The 14211-nt window shown below is 35.0% G+C and overlaps 1 protein-coding gene across 6 annotated transcripts in view; it reads right to left on the bottom strand.

Annotated features, from left to right (window-relative positions):
* The window catches only part of LOC127844884 (transcription elongation regulator 1-like), a 44597-nt gene that overhangs the window by 29632 nt on the left and 754 nt on the right, over positions 1 to 14211 (bottom strand). For all 6 annotated transcript variants that reach the window (XM_052375423.1, XM_052375422.1, XM_052375427.1 and 3 more), the window contains exons 2-7: positions 13982 to 14013; positions 13704 to 13808; positions 11867 to 12022; positions 4722 to 4883; positions 3923 to 4084; positions 2295 to 2456 (exon numbers count right to left, since the gene is read on the bottom strand). In XM_052375423.1, coding sequence (XP_052231383.1) covers positions 2295 to 2456; positions 3923 to 4084; positions 4722 to 4883; positions 11867 to 12022; positions 13704 to 13808; positions 13982 to 14013 — 779 coding nt within the window. The remainder of the gene's footprint in view (positions 1 to 2294; positions 2457 to 3922; positions 4085 to 4721; positions 4884 to 11866; positions 12023 to 13703; positions 13809 to 13981; positions 14014 to 14211) is intronic.

The raw sequence follows: 14211 nt of genomic DNA, 5'->3' as shown, positions 1-14211 counted from the left end.
CATACTCGTCGACATGACCTACGACACCTCGTTATTAGGCGGCGATACTGGGAACCGTTTGCACCGGTCACGGTGATACGTCACCAATACGGTCTTCTTCCGGGCACAATCTGCTCGGCGTTTGACAACGTTCTACTTCCGGGCATAGTCCGCACGGGGTTTGGCAACGTTCTACTTCCGGGCATAGTCTGCTCGGCGTTTTGCAACTTTTATTTCCGTGCATGGTCTGCTCCGCGTTTGATAGAACACTACTACCGGGCTTGATACAGCTCGGAGTTTGCTACTTCGCAGAACACTACTTCCGGCTCGGGTCATTGACGGCTGGACATAAGTTCGGGTCGTTACTCTCACTACTACTCTACCACTACATCTACCATTCGACTACTTCATTTACAGTTCGACTACCTCATCTACAGAAAAGATATTGCATAAATAGTGGACTTTAACTTTTAAATGGCAATTAACGCTCGAGTGGTCATTGTCGGCTCGGGTACTTCTTACATGTACCCCGGGAACTCATAAGTATACTTACATGTACCCCGGGTACGGTAAATATACTTAAACGTACCCGGGAATTTTAACGCTAAATTGATCGTTGTCGGCTATTTTTTGAAATTAATTTTGTTCACATTAATAACTATTTTCTGTTAAAAAGCCTCTTTATCATCGAAACTCATACTCAAAAAGCATGCAGTTTTTTAATGGAGAAGTTTGTTTAAGATAAACAATATCGCTTTACAGTAATCGGTAGCGCGTATTACGACATCGGATTTTGGGCGAGAATACAACCCGTGTACAGTCTAATATCGCACGGGTACGTTTAAGTATATTTACCGTACCCGGGGTACATGTAAGTAAACTTAAGAGTACCCGGGATACATGTAAGTAATACCCGAGTCGACAATGACAATGACAAATCGAGCGCCATTAACTTTGATACTTTGTTGTTTCTTTTCATTGGCAAATATTGTAAATAATTTTTATTTTATTTTATTTTGTTAATCAATTTATTTATTGGTCACGATTGTTTGTTTCTGGTTCTGGAGTGGTTATTATTAAACATTTAGAGTGGACAGGTCCTGTTCGGGCAAGGTTGTTTTTTTAAGCGGAAATGGGTTCCATTGCATTATAAAATGGATTACAATTTGTGTAAACATTGAAAATCATTACTTATATTACAACATAATACGGTGGCATAGAGATGACATTTACTCCTCTTTTTTTAAATTACACTCCTCTTTTTTCTATCTCGTGGCCACGACTTAGCAACTCGTGGCCACGAGTTAGCTATGTCGTGGCCACGAGATAGAAAAAAGAGGAGTGCGAAACTAAATAAAAGAGGAGTGCAATTAAAAAAAGAGCGGTGCAGTAAATAAAGGAAGGGTGCATTAAACAAAAGAGGAGAGAATTTCGAGATCCATAGATCCCGACTTAGCTAACTCGTGGCGACGAGTTAGTCATCCAATCAAATACTATCTTGTTCCCTCAAATTAATCAGCCAATGAAAACGTCTTGAAGGCAAGGCTCTGATATAACATAACATACTACTATTAGTACTACTATTACTACTACTTCGACTGCTGGTGTTGTTGTTGCTACTACTACTTCGACTGCTGCTGTTGTTGTTGCTTCTACTACTACTACTACTACTACTACTACTACTTCTACCACTACTAATACTACTATTACTACTATCGCTACTGCTGTTACTGCTCCTCCTCCTTCTCCTCCTCCTCCTCCTCCTACTACTAGTGCTACTGCTGCTGTTGCTAGAAGTAGTAGTAGTAGTAGTAGTAGTAGTAGTAGTAGTAGTAGTAGTAGTAGTAGTCGTCGTCGTCGTCGTAGTAGTCGTAGTCGTCGTCGTCGTCCGTCGGTCGTCCATCGGTCATCCATCGTCCGTCCTCCGGTCGTGGTCCGTCGGTCGTCCGTCGGTCGTCCGTCGGTCGTCCGTCGGTCGTCCGTCCTCCGGTCGTGGTCCGTCGGTCGTCCATGCGGCGTCGTCCGTCGGTCGTCAGTCGGTCGTCCCTCATCCAAACATTGGTCGTCCGTTGGTCGTCCATCAGTCGTCCCTCGGTCGGCCGTCGGTCTTCGTCCGTCCGTCTTCGTCCATTGTCCGTCGGTCGGTCGTCCGATAGAAAAGAGAGGATTGCAATTTAAAAAAAAGAGGAGTGAATGTCACCTCTATGCCACCGAAACATAACGCTAACGCATTGAAAGTGTCTAAATAAACATGTTTTCTCTTGTTGTTATAGTCAACATAATAGATACTAAATTGTAGTAAAGCCAATACTTACAAGATCCTGTCTGACCTCGATAAACCACTTCTCTGCAAGTTTGTCGTCCCCCACGGCTTGAAATCGTGGGTCTCGCTTTAGGGAGTCCTTTGTGTCTTGCCACGAATAGTGGTTGCTTACCCACGACGTTTCGCGAAGTAATTGCATAAAGTCCTCACGAATCTGAAATTTAGCATTCGGAATCAAATAATTTACTAATTAAGACCCTAAGCTGAAATACTTGCAGAACTGTTTTTATGTTTACAATACACAATTTTATTATATACCTGTTTAATGCTTTTAACAAAATACAGGTTGTATCAATCGTTGAAATAAAAAATCCCGTATTACGCTACTCGCTGTTTCCAATTGCGTATTACCATACAAGCCGGACTACTTCGACCCATTTATAACGTCACATTACACGCACCGAAAATAGAAATATTTGACATTACGAAATATATTACGTAGTACATCGTGTGACGTCATTTCTGTGACAAAACACAATAGTTTTGTCTAAACTCTGTAAGGACATGTAGGACGTGGTGTTTTTTAGCAGTAAACTATTTTGGAGTGTGTGTTTATCATGTATAAATGTATATTTCGATAGGGATACAATAAAATAGTGTGGTTTAAACTAAGTTTCGATAAAGACATGGGAGATGGAAGTTGAAATGCATATCGTTTAAACGTTTTTGTTATAAAAATCGGATTTAAGTTGTCAACTGAATTGTTATAAAAATTGGATTAACGATGGCATTAAGGTAAGCGTGTCGGAAACCTGTGTTTTCCCGGTTCGAATGTTTACACGTTAATTTACATAAACTGTATTCCTACGCGTCTTAAATAAACTATGGCGTACCGTTTTGGTCATTGTTTTGTCAGTTTTGTTAAAGTAAAAAATACATTTGTTGACTGTTTTCGTTAGTTAATGTATATAATAAAAGGAATATTACGCTAGTCAATTGTTCCAAGAGTTTGTATCACTCTCGTGGCTTGTGCTATTTCGCATCACACTCGAGGCTCCGCCTCTCGTGTGATACGTCATCACACAAGCCACTCGAGTGATACAAACTCTTGGAACAATTGACTAGCGTAATATTCCGTATATATTTTACAAGATTTGCCAAGTTAAAAAAATACAAAACATGACCATGTCAATGACATCACGAGGAAACTTTCTATACCAGAGCTATCTTTTTCGTTGATGAATACCTATAAAAACGACAATACACATCGATTTTGGAAGTGTGATAATCAGTAATGCATTTTGACATTTGTTTTCAATGCGATGTAGGTTCTTGTACGCAAGGACGAACAATCCCACATGGTGGGAGTTTGAGCAAGCTTATTATTAGTTCATGCTCAGATGATAATTTGAGACAAGTTAATGTCAAAATCCTTCAAAATTATTAAAACATTAAGAGTGGACAGGTCCTGTTTCGGCAATGCTGTATTTAAAGCGGAAATGGATACAATTACATTTTAAAATGCCATTCATTGAAGTGGATTACAGTTTGTGTTATCACTGAAATCATCACTTATATTACAAATTTACGCATTGGAAAGTGTCTAAATAAACATTTTTTTCTCTTGCTGTTATCGAGTCAACATAATAGATACTAAACAGTAGTAACGCAAATACTTACAAGGTTCTGTCTGAACTCGTTAAACCACTCCTCTGAAAGTTTGTCGTCCCCCACGGCTCGAAATCGTGGGTCCCACTTTAGGGAGTCCTTCGTGACTCGCCACGATACATGGCTGCTAACCCACGATGTTTCGCGAAGTAATTGCATAAAGTCCTCACGAATCTGAAATTGAGCATTCGGAATCAAATCTATTGCTAATAAAGACACTTAACTGAAATACGTGCAGAGCTATGTGTCCATATTTACAACACATCATTATATTTCAAAAGATCTGCCAAGTTAAATACAAAAAGTGACCATAACGATGACATCACGAGGAAACTTGTTTTATATCAGAGCTATCTTTTGCGTTGATAATTCCTACACAAACGGCTGTAAACCTTGATTTAGAAGTGTGATAATTCGGGATGCATTTTGACTTTTGTTTTCAAAGCCGTGTGGGTTCTTTAACGCTATGACAAACAATATCGCATAGTTGGAGTTTCAGTACCGTTAAGCCATATAATTAGTTCATGCTCAGATGATAACTTTGGACAAGTAATGTCAAAATCCTTCAAAACAATAAAAACTTTAAGAGTGGACAGGTTCTGTTTCGGCAATTTTGTATTGAAAGCGAAAATAGGTACCATAACATTATAAAATGTCATTCATTGAAATGGATTACAGTTTTTGTTAGCACTGAAAATGACCACTTATATTTCAAGTTAACGCATTTGAAAGTGTCTTAATAATTTTTCTTTCTCTTGATGTTACCTAGTAAACATAATATATACTAAACAGTTGTAATGCCAATACTTACAAGAACCTGTCTGAACTCGTTAAACCAATCCTCTGAAAGTGCGTCGTCTCCCACAGCCTGAAATCGTGGGTCCTCCTTGAAGGAATCCTTTGTGTCTTCCCACGATGAGTGGCTACTTACACATGAGGTTTCGCGAAGTAATTGCATAAAGTCCTGACGTTTCTGAATAATAACATTAGTAAACCGATTCAATAAATTACTAATAAATAAATATACTAAAATGCATACACACACTTGTTTGTTATTTATATGATATAAATGTATTTTTGAAGAAGTAAAGAAAAACTGATCAAGAAAATAATAGCTAATTAACATCATCTCAAATCGCGTTTGCACAGATGTAAAGCAATGATCAAGGATGCTTTTTTAATTGTGATGTTCATTCATATCGCAATATGGGTTCTTGTACGCAAAAAATGAACCTACCGTGTCATATAGATAAATGTTAACATCCAATTTATAGAGCAGATTCGTGCTATGTTCTAAAGTAAAAACAAATGCAGTTTGAACTTTTCCTTCTGGTATTAAGTTGGCCTTGGAGTAATCCTTGTGATTCTTTCATGCTAGACATCCACTGAACAGTTTACACAATATTAGGTTGTTAAAACGTTGTATTAACATCGTGGATTATTTTTAATAACCTATTTTTTTAAAGGTGTATACAACGTAAAAGAGTATGTTTCAAATAGCATTGTTGAAAATGTCCATACTATGTAACATATTTTATTCTTTCTGGCCACAAGAACGTAAACAAGCCCGCGCTTTAAATAAAGTCAGAAGGTTTCTATTAGTATTGAACCAATTTTCAAACCACCATGTAAAGTTACTGCATGAACAATATCGTATTTTGTTCACAAACTGCAAACTCAAATTTGTCAATCATAAATTGACGTACTATGTGTTGAATAAATGTCTTTAAATCGCACATAACGTTATAAATGTTGCTGCTAACGATGGCGAACGTAGGCTTGACACTTTTATTATTCAGAGAAAAAACTGCACACAAAGTGCGCCCTGATCACACAAATATATATGTGTCTATTTGTCAAATATAAAATATTGCGATGTGTGGGTTATAAATAAAGTCTGTCGTGTGTTAAATACAAGCGGCGCATACGAAAAACAACTATGTGCAGGTACATTAGTATGCATATTTCAACTATTTTTATTGTTACTGACAAATCGTTTTTGTTAGTTTATGTCAATTTTCATATATCATGTATGACAAAATGTGTTTGAATGTTTTGCACATATCTTGCAATTTGACTTTGATTTTTCCAAATTGATTTGTAACATCGGATTTTCAATGAGTACCTTTGCTGCGCGAAAATTCAACGCGATAATGAGTGCGCTATTTGAGCTATACATGAATGCATTCTCTCGCGGCAAGTTTTAATCATAATTTGGTTTTTACTCATTTGATATAAGAATCATTTCAACATTATTCCTTGACATATTATTCACAGCGTATGTTAAATTTCGAATGAACGAAGTTCAGGAAATAAAGTCTGGGACATAAATTGTGTGACAGTGCTTTTTGTTCGGTTAATATTAATGATTTCTCGCTAAGGTCAAATTTGTTTTATACATTAAGTGTTTCGCAATCGAAAAACTAAAGTGACACTAATGAAAACATGTATAAGTCTTGTCGACCTTTGATTATGTTATTTATTTACAGTCCTTTATTAAATGAAAGTATATGATCGTTGTGTACATGTTTATTTACTGATGAAATAATAGACAATTTTCTTATTAATTAATAAACATCGATAATAATTAATAATGTATTTGATTACAAAACAATACTAATCGACAGTTAAGTCAATAGAAAATAATCTTTCATTAATCAAACATAAATACATAGTCATATTTGTTTAAGAACGTGTACCTGACGTTATATGCTAGCAAGATATATATGTATATTTTTTACAATAAAAAATGTCGAGATGTTGCTCTTTGTATTGTTTTGACAGATGTATTTTAGTAATGAATATTATCGAACTTAAACAAGCAATTTAAGACATATCTATTTTTCTCATACTGAATCGCCTTATTTTGATTGTAATAATGTCAAACATATTCATGTAGAGTTTATGTAAAATGTTTTTCGGAAGTTTGACCCGGTGATCAAGTTAATTAGCTTACTCGAATAAAATTTGAACAAGTCCTAGTTATTGTCTTTCGACCCAGTTTTATTAACATTGAATACAATAAATTGAGATTTTAGAGCGCTAACAAGGTTTCACATATAGTTTGACCCTCTAAGTCCAGATTTTAATAACTTTGAATATTTAGACCAAGTGTTACCAACATGAGTCATGCATGTAGATTCTACAGTGGAAATAAGATGTTCTTATGAATTGGCCTGTGGCCAAGTAAATGATTTCAATTGACTCTTATTTAAATTTGACCACGAAATTAAAAATCAATGTTTAGTCAAAAATGCGCATTTAAATAATCTTTTCGCAAAAGGTTTACTTCTTGACTTTTTAACACACCCGATCAAGATTTGAACTTAAAGTAGATAATCGCAAAATTAAAATGCTGGCCACGTTTCATCGGCGTGGCTTCAAGCATTTTTTCGTCGATTATACCAGGTTCCTTGATTTTTATATAAACTGACCCTGATGCGAATTGGATACCTAAAAATAAACAGTGTGACCAAATTATTTGCATTATTTCTGTTATTCTGAAATAATAATGGGCGAAGCTCATACATGCCAAGCAAGCGCTACAAAATAACAGTTGCGCAGATACATTTAGCCCGATAGTGATAAATACTATGTAAACAAATACAGCTCCTTCTCATGCCTCATTAATTTCTAACAAACTCAATATAAACACAAAATTAATAAATACATAATACGAACTTACAGAACAAATCTCGGCGTACATCGTATTGTGATTCATTCTTTGTAGAAGTACACAAGATGTATCTAGTACAAAATTGAAAAAGTTCGTGTTCCTCGTTGTCTTTACCGATGCATTGAAAAAATACACAGTTTACTTTAAACAATTGTTTTTTCTGTTGCGTTTGTTATAGCGTCTAAAAGTAGTATTTCTGTTCTATTTATGTATGCGTTGTTTTTTTATGTGCATCTTTATCTGTTAGTTAACACTGTGAGTGCGCATTGAAATCAAAGTACTGACAGTACTTGTGTGACGATGCTTTTTGAAGAGGATGGATATAAAAGCATCAATTTAAGTGTATCTACATCACCACAATTGTGAATGTGGGTACGAAAATTTTGGTACGAAAAAAAATTTGGGTACGAAAATTTTGAGTACGAAAAGATGAACAAAATAATAAATTGGGTACGAACACAAAATTTGGGTACAAAAAAAATGGGTAAGAAACAAAAATTGGGTACGAAACAAAATTTAGGTACGAACAAAATTTGGTTTAAACAAATTGGGTACGAAAAAAAAATTTGGGTACGAAAAAAAATTGGGTACGAAAAAAATGGGTACGAAAATTTTTGGGTGCGAACAAAAATTTGGGGGTACGGGGAAGTAGTACCCGTGGGGAACTTGACCCATTCAGCGAAACTGGGAGGCGGGTTACATTTTCGATCAAATCTAAAATTTACTACATTTAGGGTTTTCCCAGCGTCACAGCGTTTGAAGTGCCACCAGGCAGTTTCGTGTCTGGTTCCTGTCCTGAACCTCTCGATAAATTTGTAAGAGGACGGGAACAATGCTGCCTTTACCGTTATCAATGATAATCAGCGACGTATGCCGATTGAGAAAATTTAGCTAACTCAATAGGACTAGGTCGGTCTTTTACATAGGTCACCATTGTGAAAAATGTTTTCATGGTATGATAACTTCGACGAGCTGCTTCGCTGAAGCAGCATCGTCAGAAATGAACATTACTTAATTGATCAGACGCGGCCGAAGATTGTGGGCGGAGCTTCGTAAGAAACTCTACGTGCAATTTAAGAGATATATTTGGATAACAAATCAGTGAAAAGCCGTGTTTGAATCTCAGCAATACTTATATGTAATAGTTAGTTATCAAATAACCCACTATCTGAATTCTATCTGCGTATCTGCGCTCTCGTGCTTTGACCTCTAAAGCATCTTAAAATCCAGCCGAGTGTTATTTGACAACAAACTGTAATCCGCAATTATTAGTTATTGCTTATTTTTAAATTTGAACATCTTTGTCTATATTAAGGTAGCGCACCCCTTATGATTTCCCGCGATTTCTTCGAAGGTTGAAGAGACTAATATTAGGTGCCGTAGCATAGTGGTTAAGGCGATAGACTAGAAATCTTTTGAGATATTCCCGCGCAGGTTCGAATCCTGCCGACGACGTATACTTGTTTTGCGACGCGTTTTATTTCTTTTCTAACGTAATTTGATTTAATATGGCATATAAGCTATGTTTATTGTTAAATATGTTGCAATTTTTATGCACATTCTTCAATTTTTAAAATTGAAACAACGTTATGGCAAAATTTAAGGTTGATTTACTGCTGAAAATACGAACCATGCATGTTGCTTTTTTTTCAAAAAGTAAACGGTAAATCTGTGTATTTCTTGGTATTTTTGCTGTATATAGTGTATCTATAAAAACTAAGTTCAAAATATTACTTAAGTGATACTTTTTTGAATTTTATGACACTTCGTTTTTAACCAACCCAAATTCTACTTGCCTGAAACCACTATCATTTCATGGCGCTCTTCCATAGATAACAAGTTATAAAAAATAAATGTCTGTAAAAGAAAACTTTTTTCATCTTGTTTAAACTTTAAACACCTTTACTGCATCTGCACACACCAACTGCATGCCTATATTTGGAAATCTGAATGAATTATGGAACTTCCATATACCCCAGGGGTGCACATAAACTGGATAAAGGCCGAGTGTGGGGGTGGTTTTGAAAAAAATCAGTATATTGTTTAAAAAGCATGGAAAGACTACCTTAAAATGTGCATGTAGTTCAGTGAAATGATGCTGATTGAGAAAATAATAGATTAGATCATATTTGGATAGGTGCCCATTACGGGTACGCTACCTTAAAGATTGATAAAATGTTTTTAAATGTATTTGATAAAGATGTTTTCACGACAGACGTTTAGTCGGTAATGTGCGGTTTAAGTAAAGTAATACATTGTCGGACAGATAAAAAATGACACTCGACAAACCTCTGCAGTATACACGCGGAGCAAAACATTTGTTTGTAAATTAACACTTTAAAACGATTGCGCTCTAGTACATGTTAACAGTCTATATACTTGTACACGATATTTAATCAATCAAGTTATGCAACACTATTGAGATTATACCAATGTCATTATGCGTGACTTAAGTACACATTGCTTTGTCATAGAGGTGATTCAATTTGTTTAATTGAAAACATATATGAACGATACGTTATACTGAAAACATGTACACAAAGATTAATAACTCATTGTACTCGTTTGATATTGAAAGCTAAACAATCATATACTTATTAACGTATATAAATTACTGAATCAGCACTGTCTCAATGTCATTATAAAACATGAATTGCTTCATTTGGCACCTTACTTTGGTGTCAACCAAAATTGTGGTAAACTCCAAAGAGTACTTATGGAAGATCTTTGCAGTAAAACAGCTTTTGGTATATGACAATGTGCTTTGTGTTCGTTACTTGTGTTAATTATAAAATGTAATCCTTCTCCTCAATATCTTAGTATTTTATAATTATCCAATCAATAACAACAACAACACCACACTACCATAACCTCAATTTTATTGTCATTATCATTTTTACCATCATACTATTTTTATTATGTTATCACCATTATCAACATATTACACAAGATATATGCAGCATCAGTAAATTACGTATCTCAGAGATATAATTCAGTAATCAAATATCAATACTTCTGATAATTCCATATCAAACCGAATTGGTTGGTACTGACAGGTCATGGCAATATTGGTATTGTGGTGATAGCAAACATGCTGCAGATTATGCTGATGTTCATTATAAAGTTGATGGTGAGGACGCTGAATATTGGATATGAAGATGGTGCATTCCATGCTTATAATAACAAAAATATGAGGAAACGTTTCTCTTTCTTTACGCATAATATTGTAAAAACTATATTTTAAACAGTCTGTAGAACGATACCATTAGATTGCAAATAACAGTTCGTTCATGCAAATTGATCACACTTGAGAACACACTTAGATTGAAGCAATCGCCGAAGTCCATATAACTTTGTGATAAACTGTGTAAAATACAACAATCCTATAACGTTTCAATCAGTTATAATAAAAACAATTAGAGACTTATTTGCGACAGATTAAAAATATAGAATGATGCTGATATTAAACATTAAATAAGGAATTGATGAACGATTTGAACGGTTTTAAATCCTGTTTAGAGTGTGTAAACAGTAAGAGGAAATCCTACATTAGAAAATAAACACAACTGACCATGTTTGGGTCAGGTCTCCGTTTAATCCTATGCATGTTAGTTATGACGCATTTTGGAACAACAATTTATTGCGGTGTGGTGTAAATAATATCGTTTTCTTTTAGTCTATGTTTACATTCAACAGGTATGCTTTTTACAATTTGATGGTATTTTATAAAGTCTGCTTTATCTATTTCATAAAGGTTTATTATATCTTGAAAACTGTAGAAAGATCTTTTCCTGAAATCATGTATATGTTCAATAAATTGAATACCTCTGTCGAACCATGTTTTTATAAAGAAAGTTTTATTTTCGTTTTTTATAAATGAATTATTCCAGATAAGTTGTTTTGTACAGATATTTCATCTTTTTCTAACGCAATGCTGAGCCAACCACTCAGAATGTTTTTAACGAATACGGATTTTATGTTAAGGTCTTTAACTTCCTGTTCATGATAGTTCGAGACATGTTATGTCAAAATCCTTCAAAATTATAAAACAGCAAGAGTGGACAGGCCCTGTTTCGGCAAAGTTTGCTGTTAAAGCGGAAATGGGTACGATTTTGTTATAAAATACCATTCATTAAAATGGATTACAGTTGTGTTATCATTCAAAATATTACACTTCAACACTAATGCATTGAACGTGTCTAAATAAACATTTTTACTCTTGCTGTATTAGTCAACATATTAGATACTAAGCAGTAGTAACGCCAATACTTAAAAGTTACCTTTCTGAACTCGTTAAACCACTTTTCTAAAAGTGTGTCGTCCCTCACGGCCTGATATCGTGGGTCCTGCTTGAGGGAGTCCTTTGTATCTGGCCATGATAAGTTGCTGCTCACCGAAGACGTTTCGCGAAGTAATTGCATAAAGTCCTGACGAATCTGAAATTTAGCATTCGTTATCAAATCAATTGCAAATCAAGACCCTAAACTGAAATACGTGAATAGCTATGTTTTCATATTTACAATACATCATTACATTTTAAAAGGTCTGCAAATTCAACAAAAAAATATCAACAGTGACCATAACAATGATATCACGAGGAAACTATCTATACCAGAGCTATCTTTTGCGTTGATAAATACCTACACAACAAGAATTAGCACAGATTTGGAAGCGTGATAATCAAGGATGCATGTTATGCAGTTTCTGCAGCGCTTTGATTTTGCACGACGTCTGTGTATGTTTTGTTAAATGGTGTGTGATATACGTAATGTATAATAATAAATAAGAAAAGGTTTTAAATACAGAGTATATTAAGTTTTGTAAGGTTTTATCAGTTTCCTGAATATTATAATTGTAACAATAAAAAGGAAATAATTCATTTGCTTTCACTCCTGATAATAGTGGTGCTATCCGGGTAAGCGGAATCGGTATAATAACGTTTAAATATTCTTTAAAGTTGGTATTGTGTGAATGTTTACACGTAAATGCCCAAAAAATTGTTTATGCTTTGTCTCGATTTAATCCCCATTCAAATGTTCAAATAAGTCTCCAAATATGCATATCATGAACTGTATTTTGAAAATCAACGGATTAAAACGGGATAGTCATAAGGGTCAGGTGGAATCGTAAGAACCAAATTTTAAGGACAGTTCTTATATTTTAAAATGCTGTTGTAAATCAAACATTTTTTTCTTGCAGGAGGCACCAATCCGTTTAACCACACTATTTCAGTCTCACTACACGTGCATATATATAGTTCTGTTTTAATTGTTTATTCTACCGTATACAATGATAATATGTTTATCAAAATGAAATTATGTAAACCCAAGCAACCTTTGTTTGACTGTATTACTTATTTTATCGTAATGCCCTTAACCGGATCTACTTGACATTTATACTAAATGCATTTTCTCAACAACCGAATTTAGCGCATACTTTGTTAATCCATCAGGAAACCTAACATCCAATGTGTCTCCAATGCCAAAGAGGCACTTAGTCTATCTTTGAACTCGTCCAGAAAATTAGTTTAACTTGTTTTAAGGTCAGAATCATTATGTTGTCTGTCCTGTTATTGGCCTTTTACACGCGCTGCTCACCTTGGCGACCACGTTCAATCCCCGATCCGGACTCAAATAATATTAATGTTGCCACCTTATCGGACAGGCAGGATTCTAATAAAACAAATAGCCAGAAATCTCAGCTATTATTCGGAATAAGTCCCAACGTTTATCAATGTAGTGATCATGTAGAAGTGCCAAGACGCGTCAAAAAATAACGAACCTCCAGGCGCGGAAAGACCTCATATACTTTTAAATATACCCACGCTGAAGAAGTATTTTTACACGGCTTCGACTCCGAGAATGTTGAAACTTTATTCCCTATTCTCCTTTTCAATATGTGATGCACTTAATATTTCCTTTTAAAAGTTCTCACCGGTCTTTGGGGAACATGTGTCGGAGATATTTGCTAGTATACATTAATATATTTCCAGCATTGGCAATACTATTCAAAACGAAGTATTAAATGAAAGCCATCTTAAAATAGCTCTTTGGTTTTTTGCCTTGAATAATCTATGAAAATATTAACGATCCAATAGTATGTGACTGTACTTGTTACCTGATGAACGTCTTTTGGTGATTCATTCCGGGTGTTGATGCTGCTGTCGTTCGCGTTGACAGTATTATCGTTGTTACCCGTGCCATATCCAGGTGAACCGGAACTCTTAAATGATTGATAAACAGAGTTCAAAAACCAACAGACCGTGTTCTTATTAAACAGTAAACTTTGAATTGATGAAGATACGTGTTTAATTCGCGATCTTAGCAAATACAGAAAAATACCTTTACGAAACTGATATAGATAACATATAGTTCAAAATTATTGTGAACGATTACCATAACTAGTAATGGGATCGTAGGACTTGTCACTGAAGGTAAAAAACAAATAATGTGTTAAGTTCTGCTGTCATTTCTAGTTATCATAGTTATCGATCATTAACAGCGATATGCTTACATTCACGTGAGGCAAACACAACGTGTGATTTAAATAGCTGACTGTCACAGTAAATAATGTCCATGATAAGTTGATCACTGGTTGTCGACTTTACATTATTATGTATACACTT

Source organism: Dreissena polymorpha, chromosome 9 (genome assembly GCF_020536995.1).
Source record: "Dreissena polymorpha isolate Duluth1 chromosome 9, UMN_Dpol_1.0, whole genome shotgun sequence".
NCBI lineage: Eukaryota > Metazoa > Mollusca > Bivalvia > Myida > Dreissenidae > Dreissena > Dreissena polymorpha.
Note: the sequence above shows the minus strand (reverse complement) of the source record. Positions and strands in the feature narration are given on the sequence as shown.